At 38.9% G+C, this 13,791-nt stretch overlaps 1 protein-coding gene across 1 annotated transcript in view; it reads left to right on the top strand.

The window, feature by feature from the left end:
* Positions 1-13,791, top strand: part of SDK2 (sidekick cell adhesion molecule 2) — a 426,366-nt gene that overhangs the window by 181,613 nt on the left and 230,962 nt on the right. Inside the window, 1 exon segment of the mRNA XM_074260670.1 lies at positions 9,040-9,199. Within this exon segment, the coding sequence (XP_074116771.1) occupies positions 9,040-9,199 (160 nt within the window).

The raw sequence follows: 13,791 nt of genomic DNA, 5'->3' as shown, positions 1-13,791 counted from the left end.
AAGATGCTCTCCTAGAGCAAGACTGGTTACATTTCTCCTTAAGCTTCTGGGATTGCTCTGAAGAGCTGAGGGATTCTAGGTGTTATTGTTTGTCCTTCCTTTTTGATGAGGACCAAGACATCAAGAAGATAATGTTATGTCTTGCAAGTGAAATGGATTTATGTGAAGCAGGGCTGTCCAAAGTCATCAACCTCACTCTCTCCCCTAGATCCATCTAGGTTCACTGGCAAGATATAGATCAGGATGACTGAAGATGGCCCAGGATACAGTGGGAGACCTTGACCTTTTAAAATTAATGTCTTTTCCAGCTCTCTGTTTGAGGTCTCCTAGTCAGTACTTTAAAATGGCCTTTTCTACCTAGTTTCCCCCCCCCCCCAAAAAAAAAAAAAAAAAAAAAACAATCTGAGAGAGGAAAATCCTCAGGGTTTTTAGCTAAAACAGAAACAATTGATACTTACACTTACTCTGATCTAAATATAGCCCAAACAATGAGGCTTGGACTGGGACTTACTGTAGGCCAATTAAAGAGAGTCAGAGTGATTTGGGTTTAAGCAGGTAAGGATATAATTCCTTCGGTGAAAGAGAGAGAAAGGCAAAAGAAAAGAAAAGAATGAAGGGAGGGAGGGAGAGAGGAATTGGTTAGAAGGCCCAATTCAGTATTTTTCTCCCATGTTAACTGCCAATTATTAATACTTTAGTTTCATTTAAACAGTTAACTCAACAAGCTTTTACAAAAGGATATTTATTTTGAGGCCATAACAAGGATAGAAGTGCAAACAATTCCCTAAAGTGTGTACATAATCTGTTCATACTACTTTGGTTCCTGGGGAGAATGGGATCAAAATTCATGACAATTTCTACATAGCATTCACCCACCAAATTTGCTTCAAATATAGCATAGCTTCTGGGTGATTGTTAATCTCAACTATCACTGGACTGGGTCCCTCAGATGGTTCCTTAGAGTCTTGATACAGGGCTTATCAGCCCTAAAAGTCAGCTTGAATTCTGTCTCTCAGAACTCTGCTTAACATTTGGACTTTTCAAAGTTCAAAAGGTTATAACTTTCTCTAATCTCCTTCACCTAAAAAAAAGAAAGAATGGACACAACAGAGATAGAAGCAACAGCACGACTATGTGCTTAGGAGCCATATCATAGGGATCTGAAGCACTTCTCCCTGCTGAGGTAATTGTCCTTGTCTCTTTCTTTAAATGCAATCAAGCATGTATGATGGTGAGTCCTTTGCTTTGGGAAGCCCAGTTCTGGTTCCTCAGGTAATCAGAAAAGCTTTCCTTCACCACATGGTCAGTAAATAAGAACCAGTTAAAGAATATTTGTGCATATTTTCAAGTATTGGGAATTGCATTAGGCAGCACACAGCAAATTTTCATAAATTATGTCCTTTGGACAGTTGTGAAGTGTTTTAAAGGCTAAACAGAGATTATACTTGATCCTAAAGGCAATAGGGCACAATTGAAGTTTATCAATATTTTCAGACCATCACTTTAGGAAAATCACTTGGGCAACTGTTTGACAGATAGATTGGAGAGGGAAGATACTTGACACAGGAAAACTAATTAGAAAGCTAATGTAACAGAGAGGAGAGATAGCTTTGAGAACAGAAAAAAAGAGGAAGGAGAAATATCATGGAAGAAAAAATGATAAGATTTGGTGATTGATGAGATATGTATAGAGAGGAAGAATGAGGACTTAGGGATAATTCTGAGGATACTAATTTGGATGAATGAAAAGATGATCCTTAACAGAAATAGGGATGTTTAGAAAGGAAGTGAGTTTGAGTGGAAACATGATGAGATCAGTTTTATGGAACATCCATTTTGAAATATCTAATAGGCAGTTGTTGATGTGCAACTGGAGATCAGAAAAGAGCCTAGGGCTGGAGAGCTATAACTTTGGAAATCATCTGGGGAGAGATGATAATTAAACCCATGGAAGCTAAGTTCACCAAGTAAGCAAGTGTGGAAAAAAAAATAGAAGAGTACCTAGGACAGAGCCTTGGGATATACTCCCAGTTAACAAGTTTGATATGAATGGTGATTCAGTAAAGATTGAGAAGGAGCAGTCAGACATGTAAGGAGAGAGTGTTATAAAAGGGAGCAGTATTATAAAAATCCAAAAGAAAGAGAAAGTAGAGGAGCAGGAGAAAGTGGTCAACAATCTCATATGCTGCAGAGAGGTCAAGAAGGATAAGAACAGACAGTCAGATCTTACAATTAAGAGATCATTCGTTAGTAACTTTGGATATGCAGTTTCAATTGAGTGATAGGGCTAGAAAGTCAAATTGCAAAGGGATGAGAGGTCAATAAAAAAAGGAACTGGGGGGGCACTGTACTTTTTCTAGGCAGTTGGCTGGTAAAGGAAAAACCTTGAGGAGATGGTAAGGATTTAATGAAGAGGTTTTTATTGGCCATTGTTTTTCTTATTTTTTAAGGATGAGGGATATTTAAATATGTTTTTAGATGGCAAATTAGAAACTGAGGAAATGTCTATTATTTGGGGAATGGCTAAACAAGTTGTGGTATGTGATTGTGATGGAATATTCTTGTGGTATGTGAAATGCTGAGGCGGGGTGTTCAGAAAAATTTGGGAAGATATATGAACTGATGAAAGTAAAATGAGTAGGACTAGGAGATTGCCATACACAGTAACAATATTGTAATGATCAATTGTAAAAGACTTGGCTATTCTGAGCAGTCTGTATCTGATCAATACAATGTTCCAAGACAATTCCAAAGGACTCATGAAAAAAAATGCTGTCCACCTCCAGAGGATAAACTCTGACTGACAATAATTTTTCACTTGTTTTTGCTTTTCTTGCATTTTTTTCTTTTTCCAACATAGCCAATATGGAACTATGTTTTGCATGATTTCATGTGAATAATTGATAGATTGCTTGCCTTTTCAATGATTGGGGGAGAGTCTGGCGGGAAGGAGAGAACTTGGAACTCAAAAAAATTAGATGAATATAAAAAATAAATAAAATTTTTAAGAAAAGAAAAAAATATTTGAGTAGAATATTTGGAGAGAGGTCCTCATCCTAGAGAAGAGATGGTATGGAAGCTTTAAGGAATAAGAAATTTGGAACATACTTTTGACCAGTGGACTAGGGAATTACTTAGGGAAATACAAAAGAATTATTTTATCTTGGTGAAATTAGATAAAAATTTGTCATAGACTCAGTAACTTAATCATATAATTTCCTCCAACTCTATTTAGCAAATTGTGATTAGGAATAGAGAAAACAGAGGAGGAATAATCCAGAGTTAGGAAATAACAAAATATGAACATTGGTGGCACATTAGAAAAAAAAAAGATGCAGGAGAAGAAGACTATGTAGAGATGAACTGGATAACTATAAAGTTAGAAGGTTAGGAAAGTGAGATTAGAGCATGAGTGATGGCCTAGGAGAATATCAAAACATGAAGACAGTGGACATTGTGGTGAAGACAATGAATAGATTTAGGAGAGACAATGGGAAGTTATGGAATGATAGATTATGAATTGGTAAAAGGCTACTGTAACTTTTGAGCATAGCAGTGGATGGAAGGATCAAGGGTATGACCATCATGGGTAGTACAGGAATAGGGTGTGAAAGTTGAGAAGACGGAGCAATTGGAAGAATTTGGAAGCAATTCAAAGGACCTTATACCAGGATTCCCTGATCTACTCTTTCTCAAAGCATTCATATTAACTGAATACAGGAGGAAAAAAAAGATAATAGGAGCTCAAGAGGGAAAAGACCTTCCAAAAATCATCTCTTCCTTTTCTCTGCCTCTAGGAAAAATGGTCTCACAACTTCACAGACCAATGGAGGTTATTTACCAGGGAAATAATATGACAACCTCCCTTTCTTTGAAAGTGATCTTGTCCACATCCCACTTTACAGCGTTTGAACCAAATCAAGGACAGTTTTACATATTTGAGGTTTCATTTATTTACCCATTCTTGTACATGTACATACAGTATTAGTATCACAGACTTAGAGTTAGAAGTGACATTTGAGTCTGAGAAAACTAAGATCTCACAATTAGTGTCTGAGACAAGATTTGAACTCAAGAATATGAATTTTCCTGACTCCAGGCTTGACATTCTATCCACTGTGCCACCTTGCTGCTCCTATTCATAGCACCAATTTAATAAATCCTCCCTGAGTTTAATCAAATCTCTGATTACAATGATATGGATATTACACGTACACATACATACACACACATTGTAACCCTCTATAATTTAATAGCTAATTCTCAAGATTTTGCAAAGATGAAGAATTCATCCCCCTTACAGAGAAGGGATAAACTTCTAAGTGAGTACCTTGTCCATTACCCAACTGCACGCAAATCCTTTACAATTTGGTAGAAGCTAGAAATTCTCTCCTGCTCCCTTACCAATGTTCTACCCCTACCCAATTTTGCTGTTCTATATTTCCATCCTAGATAGCAGCTAGATGGCTCAGTAGATAGAGTGTTTGGTCTGGAGTCAAGAAGACCTGAGCTGAAATCTAGCCTCAGATACTTAGAAGCTTTAGTTACTCAATGGTCTTAATCAGAGAAGGAAATGGTAATCCCGCCAGTATCTTTGCCTAGAAAAGTCCAAACAGGATCACAGGAAGTTAGACCTAATTGAACAACACCTCCCACTCCACTCGTAGCTAAGTGGTATAGAGACAATTCCCTCTCCCATCCCAACACACCTGAGTGGTATAGAGGAGCCAGTTGGTAACACAGATAGAGCCCTAGTTCTGGAGGCAGAAAAATCTGAATTCAAATGTGGTCTCAGACACCTAAGAATTGTATGACTCTGGACAAGTCACTTAACCTTTGACTTTCTCAGTTTCCTCATCTGTAAATTGTGGAACATTATACCATCTACTTCCCAAGGTTATTATCAAGCTCAAATAAAATTAGCATAATGCCTGCACATAGTAAGGTACTTGGTAAATACTTGTTTTCTTTCTTCTCAACATCTGTATCCCATGTATTTCTGAGCTGAACCAGTTCATTTTGGAAAAACAAATGGTTATATTCAGCCTTAAGCTATACCTCCAAAGAGATTATTTTTGTAGGTTCTAAACTAACTTCATTGAAGGGATGGGGAAGCAGGTATTGGTGAGGGGTTCTGATAGGAAAATAGAGATATTTACTAATATAACCCTGGGTTTCCTAAGAACAAATTACTTCCTCCTTTTTGTTCATTTGGAGTCTGAGATACAGATATGGACAATTTCAGCTTTCTGCCTACTCCCCACATGCTAGATAAATAAAATATCAGTGTTTACCTGGGAGCAAATTGCCCAGCAGGCAAGTTTGCAAAGGCTAATAGTGTTTGTGGGTTTCTAGTGTGTATGTGCATGCGACTGTGCACGTGTATGCATTAGGGGAGGGGGAAGGGAACCTGTCTGTATGTGTCTGTGTATGCTTGCCTACATCTCACCATTCCTGGCTTGGAGTCGGTCCCCATATCAAGGGGATTTAATCACTTTGGGGGCTGAGAATATTATTGTTTTAATACAAACAAGTGATGACAGGAATGAAAGGAGGGTTTTTAAAAACGGATTCAAAGGGTTCTTGAAAGCTGCCGGGGAATATGAATGTGCCTTTGAAGTAGGAAAAGCTCCCATTTGTTCAGTTGAAAGTGGAGTTTGCCTCAATATATCATTTTCCTTAGTAAATGGATGTCCTTATATCAGCTCCTCCTCTCTCCCCACACTATGCTCTCCTCTCAGACCCTAGAACAGACCAGGAGACAAGCTGAGAGGCCTTACCTTCAGAGCAGTTCCTAATAAAACAAACTAAGGAGCTTTTGGAGTTATTGAATAGCCAGTTAACTGAGAAAATGGAGAAATGCCCAGGAAAAATTCCCCAGAGCCCTCAGAAACCCCCATCCACCTCTCTCAAAGTGTTCTTTTCTGCTCCCTTGAACAGCTGGCCAGCCACAGCTGGCAGACCAATCTGGCATGGATTCTATATTCCTTCCCAACCTTTAGATTCACCCAGATGACCTTCCCTCTCACTCTTCTTCATTCTCTTCCCCATTCCAAAAAGGCAGCTTCTTTTGCTGTGTTCACTGGAGAGTTTCAGAATTCAAGAGAGCTCACTGACTAATTGAGGATGGTCTTATTATGGGCAGGTATGGCATCTCCTTTAATATTCAGGTCAATACCTGCTACTGCAAGCTTCTGGTTCTTCTAAGAACATTGAACTAGAAATAGTGGATGGACTTGGCAGGAAGACAGATTTCAATTTTCCATAAGGGAGCATCTTCCTAATAGTCACAGTTCCCCCCCCAAAAAAAATGCATTGGGCTGCCTCGAGATGGGGGTAGTGAGTTCCCTCTAACTGAAGGTATTCAAGAGGTTGTATGACTTGCTCATTATGGATGTAGGATTCAGAATTTGGATAACAATTTAACTAAATCCTTTTTTAAAAAAATACTTTTGGAGGAGATCAGGGTTAAGTGACTAAGGTTAAATGATTAGGGGCACACAGTTTAGTTCTGAAGTCACATTTGAATTCAAGTCCTCCTGACTTTAGGGATGATATTCTATCTACTGTATCACCTCACTGCTCCTGAATAGATCCTTTTTAAGACATTCCTAGGCTCTTTCCAATTTCTATTCTTCTAATAGATTATATGCTCCTTGAGGGCCAGGACTATCTTAATTCATTTTTCGAATTCATATGCCAAGTATATGGTAGATGCTTAATGTTTGTTGACTTATTTTTGCTAAACAATGTTTCCTTGAGTTACTTCTACTGAGCCAAAAAAATTGAGGGGCAGATCCTTCTCTTCCCCATTGGATTCGTTCAGTAGAACTTTTCCATCCCACTTACTCCCAACACCACATGGAAAACAGAAGGAAGTTCTCTCCCCATCACCACTATTGGGGGAAGGCAGCAAAGTGATCTGCTCAGGTTCACTTCTCCCCTTCCTCTATTTGCCTCACATTCCCTCTTCCCCACCCTTTTGTTAAGACTTGACAACTTTTCCTTCTTCTCACTGGCCAGGGGAAAAAAAGAGGCAGGGGGGAGAACTGGAGACTTTGGGGCCCCATAGCTTCATTTGCAAACTAATGTTGTTATCCTAACAAGTCACACTGTCTGCCATCTCTTGAAGGATGTCAACAGAGAGAGAGACAGATTCAGGGCCAAAATTACATTATCTCCAGTGGCGAGGAGCATGTGCTCGGCAGGGGCTAACTTAATCATGTCACAGGGGTTGCAGTGACTTTGCTTTTAGCTACAGCAAGAGCACAGATCTGTGGGAACAATGGAGAACAGAAACATCTCCCTAATACAGACTTGGTCAGATGGTTTGACCGCCATTTGGTAGGTGGTATCAGCCCTTCCCCAAATGGGATGGAACAAAGGAACAGTAAAGGATAAAGACTGAGATGGGCAGATTGAGGCCTCCCAAAAAGGAACTGGCACAGAGGAGACCAAGGTATCCTCATTCCTGGGAAGAGGTCTATTAAGTGTGCTGTTTTCCTACAATTTAGTGGATCAAAGTTTTTTAATCCCAAAAAGAGACAACCTAGGAGATCTAAAACCCCTAAAATGCAATGATCTACTTGAGTTGTTGAGAATACTGAGTTAATTGTCTTATAAGCCTTGAATGAGGTTATTTCGAAAAGCTGACTCCCCATTGGATTGGAACCTTTGAGCTGAAAGGAAAACATGATGCAGTTAGAGACAGAAGACCTGGGTTTAAATCCTGGTTATTTCCACTTGTGAGACCCCGAGACTGTCATTTAACTTTGAGGGCCTCAGTTTCCTCATGTGTTAAATGAGTGAATAGGAGTAGGTGGGTTCAAATATTCCTTCCAATTATAGATCTGTGATTTCCAGGCATACTTACTTACCTTCCTTAGCCTCAGTTGCCTCATCTATAAAATGAGTGGGTTAAAATAAAGAAATGCATTTTACTTTACTAGACATGTTGCAAGGGCTTTGTTTACTTTCTTTTCTCCAGTAAAGAAATGGAGTGAGAGAGCTAGGAATGATGGAGATAGGGAAAAGAAAGTCTGTCAGGTGATACAGTGGATAGAGCACCAGCCCCAGAGTTAGGAAAACCTAATCTGGCCTGAGACACTTGCAAACTGTTACTAACTTGTTTGCCTCAGTTTTCCTCATCTGTAAAATGAACAGGAAAAGTAAATGGCAAAAAATTCCAGTATTTCTGTTGAGAAGTCCCTAAAATGGGTGACAAACAGTTGGATATGATTAAAACAATTAGGGAAGCCATCCCAAATGTTCATAGGAATTATTTGTGTCCAATCTGGCAGAGCATTCCAAGCTTGTATTGGTCTGATCATCCACAATTAAATATACTGTCACTTGATTCTAACATAGTGATATCATTTTGATCCTCTTTGAGAATGAAAAACAATAACTGGCCAATGATTAAAACAAATGAACAACAACAACTAGGGGAAAGAAAGAAAAAGAGAGTCAAGTCATTGAAGCATCTTTTTTTTTTTAATACAGAGAAGAGAACTGAAGGAGAGTGAAAAAGAAGCCCAGACAACCAGGATAGCTTTGAAATCTTACCATATAATTAAAAAGAAAAGCAAACTATTCAATGATATAGTTTCATGTTCAGTTGTGTTTTTTACAGAGTAGAAAATACTCTGTAGATGGAAATGGACATTTATTTTGGTGTTTATTAAGTTCAGAGTAAAAATAGAATTTTTAAAAAGTAATGATGGGCTTAAACTCTACGGTCTGAAAGGTCCCTTTCAGTTCTGGCTCTTTGGCCCCAGAATCTTGTGATTTTGGCATGAGTCACTTGGTAATTCTGGACCTTCAGTTCCTCATCTGTAAAGTGAGGGAGTTGAACTAGAAAATCTCTGAATCCATGATCCTTATTGCCCTGTTGAAATGTGTGAGGAAAGGGAGAATGGCTTTCTGAGAAGCTAGAATGCAAAAAGAACGTAATAGTCTTGGTTAGAAAGAGGGAGCTGTGCTCTTCTCTGGTAGAAAGGAGACCCTTTAAGCCAACTTATGTCCCCTTGTGCTTTGCAGATGATGTCTCCCCATATTTCAAGACGGAGCCTGTCCGGACTCAAGTGCATTTGGAAGGGAACCGCTTGGTGCTTACATGCATGGCAGAAGGCAGCTGGCCCCTGGAATTCAAATGGCTGCATAACAACCGAGAATTAACTAAATTCTCTTTGGAGTACAGGTAAGCCCCATTCCTCATTCATCACCTTCACTTTCCAATTACTGACCACCTTGCATTTTATTTAAAGATATAATGCTTAAGGGATAAATTCAGGGTAACATGGAATTTAGAGATGGAGGTCTTGGATCTAAAGGCTATCATATGACAATGATCAAGGGATTCTCTTTGGGATTTAGGTGCATCATTTGTAACATGAGAGAGTTGGACCAGTTGACCTCTAAGGTCCAGCTCTAAATTCCCTTCCTAAACCCATCTTTCAATGGCTCAGCTACAGTCTTACCTCCTACTAAGCGTCATCATTTCTCTCCTTCTTTCTATCTCCTTTTCCAGGCAGCCAGTCCTTAACTGCTCTAACCATTAAATGGACCTTATTTCTCAAAGTTACAGCCCTTTCCACCAACTTTCTAATTTTCTTCTGGGCTCCAGCATTAGGAATATATCCATTGAGGGTTTGATTGTACTTGGTATTATCTCTCCATATATAAATTTTGTTTCCTCCTTCACTTAACATTTACTCACCCAAAGAAGCCCCATGGGTTCTTAGCCATTTCCTCAAAAGGAATTGAGAGTTCCAAAGGCATGTGCCAATCTTGGGAGCTTGGGTTTCCCCCCATTGAGGAGCCTATTCTCATCAGATCTCATGCAGGGGAAGAACAGGAAATGAGGATGACATGAGTGGTAGAAGAAATATATACACAAGGGACCCCAGGAGGCTGCCTCTCTGTATATGGAAGCACTAGAAGCAGGCATCAGTTCACTTGGATGGGGACTATTTGGGGAGACAAAAAGATAGTTCCTGAAATACAGCCATCTTCTTTTCTTTCTCCCTCTCTGGACAGAAGAGGAAAGTCTGAAGGGAAGTTAGAGTAAGGAGAGGGAAGGACAAAGCAAACTTACTTATCCTGGCTCAGAACTTAATTCTTATTCAAAGCTACCTAGCACATCTTTAGAGATTTGCTGATCTTTTTGTTTTGGCTAAGAAGTGGAAATCAAGGGGATGTCCATCTACTGTGGAATGGCTAAACAAGCTGTGGTGTATGATTGTAATGCAAAATTATTGTACTCTTTTGAAATGACAAGTCAGATGATTTCAGAAAATAACGGAAAGATTTACATGAACTGATGCATAGTGAAGTGAACAAAACCAGGAGAACATTGTACAAAGTACAGCAATCTTGTGCATTGAAAAGTTGAATGACTTTGCTATTCTCAGCTATATAATGATCCAAGACAGTCCCTGAGGACTAATAATGAAGCACACTTTCCGCCTCCAGAGGAAAAAAAAAAAGCAATATTGATTGAATACAGACTGAAGAATGCTATTTTTCACTTTCTTTTTTTCATGGTTTTTTTCTTTTCTTCAAGCCTTCTTGTACAAAATGACTAATATGGAAATGTTTTGCATAATTTAACATGAATAACCTAAATTTGATTGCTTAACATCTTAGGGAATGGAGAGGGAGGGATAGAATTTGGAACTCAAAACTTTAAATAAAAAATGTTTTTAAAAATTGGGGGGGAAAAGACTTGCTGAGCTCCCTCTCACCCTTATCTTCTCATCTCTGCCATGAGAGGGTTGCCTGGACACAGGCAACCTGTGACAGGCAATTAATTCCCAGGTTCGATGCGCTAATCGGTACTGTCAGTACCATTCAGGGTAGTGATAACCTGGCTCTGGAGAGGTTGTTACAAGTTGGTTGCCAGGGCCAGGGAATGTAAATGAGAGGTATGGGGATTTAATTGCTTGAATGAATGCAGTTCTTTCCAAGAAAAGAAGAGGGGTAAAATTGGAAACATCTTTGGGGGGGATGGGAAAGGAAAGCGAATGATGAAAGAAGCTATTGGCAAGCAGACTGTCTTCTATCCTGCTCAGTGTGAGGAAGAAGTTGGGCCAAGACTAGGTATACAAAAATCAAAACTTAAAAAAATATATACCATCAGCTAGTGGGTGGAGTTTTGTATTTGGAATCAGAAAAATCTGAATTCAAAGTCACCCTCAAATACATGATAGTTGAATGACACTGGGCAATTCACGCACATTGAGTCTTATTTCGTCATCTGTAAAATAGGAATATTTACAGAGATGTCATGAAGATCAAATGAGATAATGTATATTAAGTGATTTTACAGTCCTTCAGGGGCTACATAAATAGGGCTTAGGGGCAGTATCTGTGATTTCATGGGTGTTGGGAACTTCTGAATGAGGAAAAACTCTCTATCAATGCAGGTCAGCACCTGCTCCACAACTTATGGCTAGGGCATAAAGGAGGTATGTGATTTTTTCAAGATTTAAATGCCTGTGTGCATCATAGCTAAGTCTTGAGTCCAGATCTTCCTAGTTATATAAATGTAAATTTTCATTTTTCTTTTTTGGGGGTCACATAAGCCAGGAAAACCAATTGCCTAACAATGGACAGTCCTAACCAGGATGCAGAAAGGCTTGGCACATATTTGATTTCCAGAGCCTCCTTCTGTAATTTGGAGTTAGAAGAAACAGAGGATGATCTATGCAGAAGATATTAATCTGTCACATCTTTGTGGGGCACTAGGCTGCTTTTTCTCTACCAACAGAATAGTTCATGACATAGTAGATGGAAAGAACATTATGACCTGGGGATACAGAAGGACTAGGTTCTGCCAAAAGCTTTGCTCCCATTAAGCTGTATGATCTTAGGCAAGTCACTACCCTTTCTAGAATTAAGCCTTTTTAGGTCTTACATTCAATGGGCAGGGACAATTTATGAAGGGAAAATTAATCAAATTTACTGTTGGTTGGAGATGAAATAGGGGAAGCAAGATTAGAAGTCAGAAGTTCTGACTCCTAGACAATTACATACTCCTCTTGGTTAAACTGTCTTAAATTCAACTTCATTTCTCATTCTCACTCTGAAAAAAGAACCTTGCCATCAATTTTCATATATGTGGATTTATGATTCTTGGAGTAGAGAATGGGAAGGCTTAGTTGAGGTGGGTGGGAATGGAATCTACTAAAGCTGAAATTCTATGTACATGATGGAGGGGGGAGTGGTATATGTGTGTTAACTATATACAAGTATGCTTGAGCAAAGGGGCTATACATATAATTGATCAGAGACATACAGAGATAGACAGATAAATGATAGCTAGATGGATGGATGGAGGTTGGCAGACAGATAGAAAGGTAAAACTTTTATTAAGCACTTACTATTTAGGAGGCTAAGTGTTGTAAATATAAATGCAAGACTGATGGACCCTACCCTCAACAAGCATGCAATCTAACAGGGAAAGATAACATATAAAAAGGACCTTGGAGGAGGGAGGTACAGCAACATGAGCTCACTAGCATGATTTACAAATGGCTAGAAAGTGGTGTGGACAATACCTGAGAGATAAGTTAAAAGCTCTCCTATTTTAGAGTCATGGGAGATTCAGAGGCAAAAATCCAAGGTTGCAATAGGAAATGACAGAGATAATGGCCAGAGTGTAGTCAACATGGCAAGGAGATGTCTAGGAAGGAAATGAGTATGTTTGTTTCTAAATATGTATATTTGTGTGTATGTATTATCTATGTGTGCATATATGCATGTGTGTAAGTGTATGATTATACTTATTCCTTCCATAATATGCCTCACAATCTAAAAAATCTATGTAAAAAATTTTGGCTCTCCCTTTTTACCAGAGAAGTCTGAATATCTTTTTTATGCATTTCTGAATTTCTAAACTTTTTCTGTGTCTTCTGCTGGCCTTTGCATATTAACATTGGCTTCTGCAGAACTCCCCCAAAATTTTCATGTACTTTTATATGCCAACCTCAATTTAGTGAAATCCCAGTGGGGAAAATCACAATATGGAAGGGATAGCTATGTGTGTGTATGTAATATAGATATATGACTTATGAGAATATGGACCCATATCTTTGCGATTATGTGTTAATATATGTATGTATGTCATCAGAGGCAGCAAGGCATGGTGGTTAGAGTGCTTGACCTGGCATCAGGAAAGCTGAGTTCAAATTCGACCTCTGATACTTACTAGCTTTGTGACCATGAGAAATTCAGGTAACCTCTCTGTGCCTAGGCAATTCTTGGGAACTGCCTGGAAAAAAAATGGATTTCCCTCAATGGCATAACTTCCCCAAAACAGAAAGACTACTTCTCTAGTACTTTGCAGAGAACTTTGTTTTTCTGGCATGTTTTTTAGATATGGAGCTGGGTAATAGCATTATTGGTCAAAAGTGAAATATAAACATAAAGGCTTTCTGGAAGGAAGAAGAAGGAAACAAACATTTATTAAGTTCTTACTATGTGCCAAACATGTGCTATGTGCTAGATGGCACAATCAATAGAGCGCTGGATCTAAAATCAGGATGAGTTCAAATCTAGTCTTGGACATTTTTACTAGCAGTGTGACCTTGGGCAAGTCACTTGACCCTGACTGCCTCAGTTTCCTCATCTATAAAATAAGCTGGAGAAGGAAATGGCAAACCACTCTAATATTTCTACCATGAAAACCTTGAATGGAGTCACAAAAATTCAGGCCTGACTAAGTAATAACTATGTGCCAGGCATTTCCTGAAACCAGTTCCCAGTGTGTTACAAACACTGGTAATATTA

Source organism: Sminthopsis crassicaudata, chromosome 4 (genome assembly GCF_048593235.1).
Source record: "Sminthopsis crassicaudata isolate SCR6 chromosome 4, ASM4859323v1, whole genome shotgun sequence".
Lineage (NCBI taxonomy): Eukaryota > Metazoa > Chordata > Mammalia > Dasyuromorphia > Dasyuridae > Sminthopsis > Sminthopsis crassicaudata.
The sequence above is the reverse complement of the archived record's forward strand: the minus strand, read 5'-3'. Positions and strand labels throughout refer to the sequence as shown.